The sequence below is a fragment of the Frankliniella occidentalis genome, unplaced genomic scaffold, assembly GCF_000697945.3.
Source record: "Frankliniella occidentalis isolate FOCC.00 unplaced genomic scaffold, Focc_3.1 Scaffold24, whole genome shotgun sequence".
Lineage (NCBI taxonomy): Eukaryota > Metazoa > Arthropoda > Insecta > Thysanoptera > Thripidae > Frankliniella > Frankliniella occidentalis.
This window is the reverse complement of record NW_026267154.1, coordinates 650802-652522: the sequence shown is the minus strand read 5'-3', so window position 1 is coordinate 652522 and position 1721 is coordinate 650802. Positions and strand designations below refer to the sequence as shown.

At 48.1% G+C, this 1721-nt stretch overlaps 2 protein-coding genes across 2 annotated transcripts in view; one reads left to right on the top strand and one right to left on the bottom strand.

Moving 5' to 3' along the window:
- The window catches only part of LOC113215043 (uncharacterized), a gene marked incomplete in the record, with an annotated part of 8383 nt that extends 7919 nt beyond the window's left edge, over window positions 1-464 (bottom strand). The window contains 1 exon segment of the mRNA XM_052265129.1: window positions 21-464. Coding sequence (XP_052121089.1) covers window positions 21-147 — 127 coding nt within the window.
- A 797-nt stretch (window positions 465-1261) lies between these two features.
- LOC113215050 (adenylate kinase isoenzyme 6) overlaps window positions 1262-1721 on the top strand; it is a 6951-nt gene continuing 6491 nt past the window's right edge. Inside the window, exons 1-2 of the mRNA XM_026434604.2 lie at window positions 1262-1429; window positions 1552-1703. Coding sequence (XP_026290389.1) covers window positions 1318-1429; window positions 1552-1703 — 264 coding nt within the window. The 5' untranslated portion in view covers window positions 1262-1317. The remainder of the gene's footprint in view (window positions 1430-1551; window positions 1704-1721) is intronic.

Here is a 1721-nt window from a genome sequence, read left to right as displayed (position 1 = left end):
AAAAAAAAGTATATGCTCACCTGCTTTGATCATGGCTTCGTAGTTTTCTTTCGAGTTCTGGTAGCTGTTCTTCTCGTAATCTCCAAGTTCGCTCCATTGGTCTTTGTCAAAGAAGGGCCGAATGTCCGAAAAGCGCCTCCTCGCCATTGTTACGGAGGTTATGTGAGTCGTACCGCCGCGGTTACTCGGCTCGTCTCGGTTTTGCGGCAGGTGGCGTTCACAACGGACGGACTCTCACTAGTTGAACAACACTACGCGTTCGAGGTTCATGCTCAACTACAGCACCGATGTGAAATATTCGACCTAGCAAACGCGTGAAAACACACCGCTCACCGCTACCCGAAACGTACGGTCCTTCCTGGCTGCGAGCAACAACAATACAGTTCTAACGGCAGCGCGGCGAGAGGCTGTACCAACAGCAACAACAAAAACAACAACAACAACAACAACACAAGCAAGCCAACCACCCGAGAAAAAAAAAACACAAAATGTAAAAATGTAATTATTCAACAACGAGAACTGGTATTGTCTGGTGGGGTTGTTTTTTACATGCCCAAGTGTCACAAATTAGTTGGGGGACGACGGTAATATTATAAAATGAAAAGTCACGATAACATTATTTCGATTCTATAAACGACGTCAAATCGTCACTTACATTCCTAACTATCTTCTCAGTTTTGGACTTGTTCAGCAGTGCCCATAGTTGCGGCAAGACCTAACACGGCATACATTCCCGGGTACAAAGAGAGGAGGTGTGGAGCCGTATGGCGGAAGGAGCTGCGGAGCTGCGGCGATGGGCGCCCAGAGGGTAGGCCAACCCGCGGGGCAGCCATGCCGTGCGGGTCTGCCGAGCCAGCAGGGGTTCAGGGAGCAATGCCTCCCCCGGGGAGGGGACGTCAGTTTCAGGAGTTTGGGTTCATTTCCCCACCCAAAACGTTTGATCAAATCACGTGTGCCGGGGGAGGGGGGAGAGGGTAATTTTTTTTTTACTCACAAGTATCAGTAGAGTAAGTCCTCGACAGGTGTGCTGAAATTTGTACAAAAATGTTCATCAATTTGTACTTCTAGCGGCTACTAGCCACTACCAACGGGCTCGCGTCACTTGAGTTTTGAGTTCTCTAGACGGGCGCCGCGCCCACGAGTAGCGGGATGGTCTTGGCTTGAGAAAGGTCTTGGGAAGCGTTCAAACTTTGGCGCGCCTCGACCTCGACCCACCACCGCCTTGTGCGGCCGTGTTGATGGCGTCGTTGGGGTGCAGAGGCGTCACATTGCTATTGGTGTTGAATGGACAAATAAAACGAAAAATACAAACACCGCATGTGTGTGACGAAAACATTGGCAGTAAAGTCTAGAAAAGAAACTAGAAGCAACTCTACCAAGATGCCTGTGACAGCTGTGAGTCGTACGAAACCGAACATCTTAATAACAGGTATGGCACTTTCTTCCACGGTCGTTTGCATGGTTTATGTGGGCATGTCAACACTCCTGAACTCAGGCACCTCCATGTGTTTTTTCCTATTTGTCTTGATTAACGAATTGTTTTCTTTTAAGGCACTCCTGGAACTGGGAAGTCTTCCCTCTGCAAACAGTTAGCAGAGAAAACTGGTTATGAATGGCTCGAGGTATCAAAACTTGCCAAGGACTGGGAATGCATTAGTGACTACGATGAGGAATACGACACCTCTGTATTAGATGAAGATAAGGTAATGTTTTAAATTTTA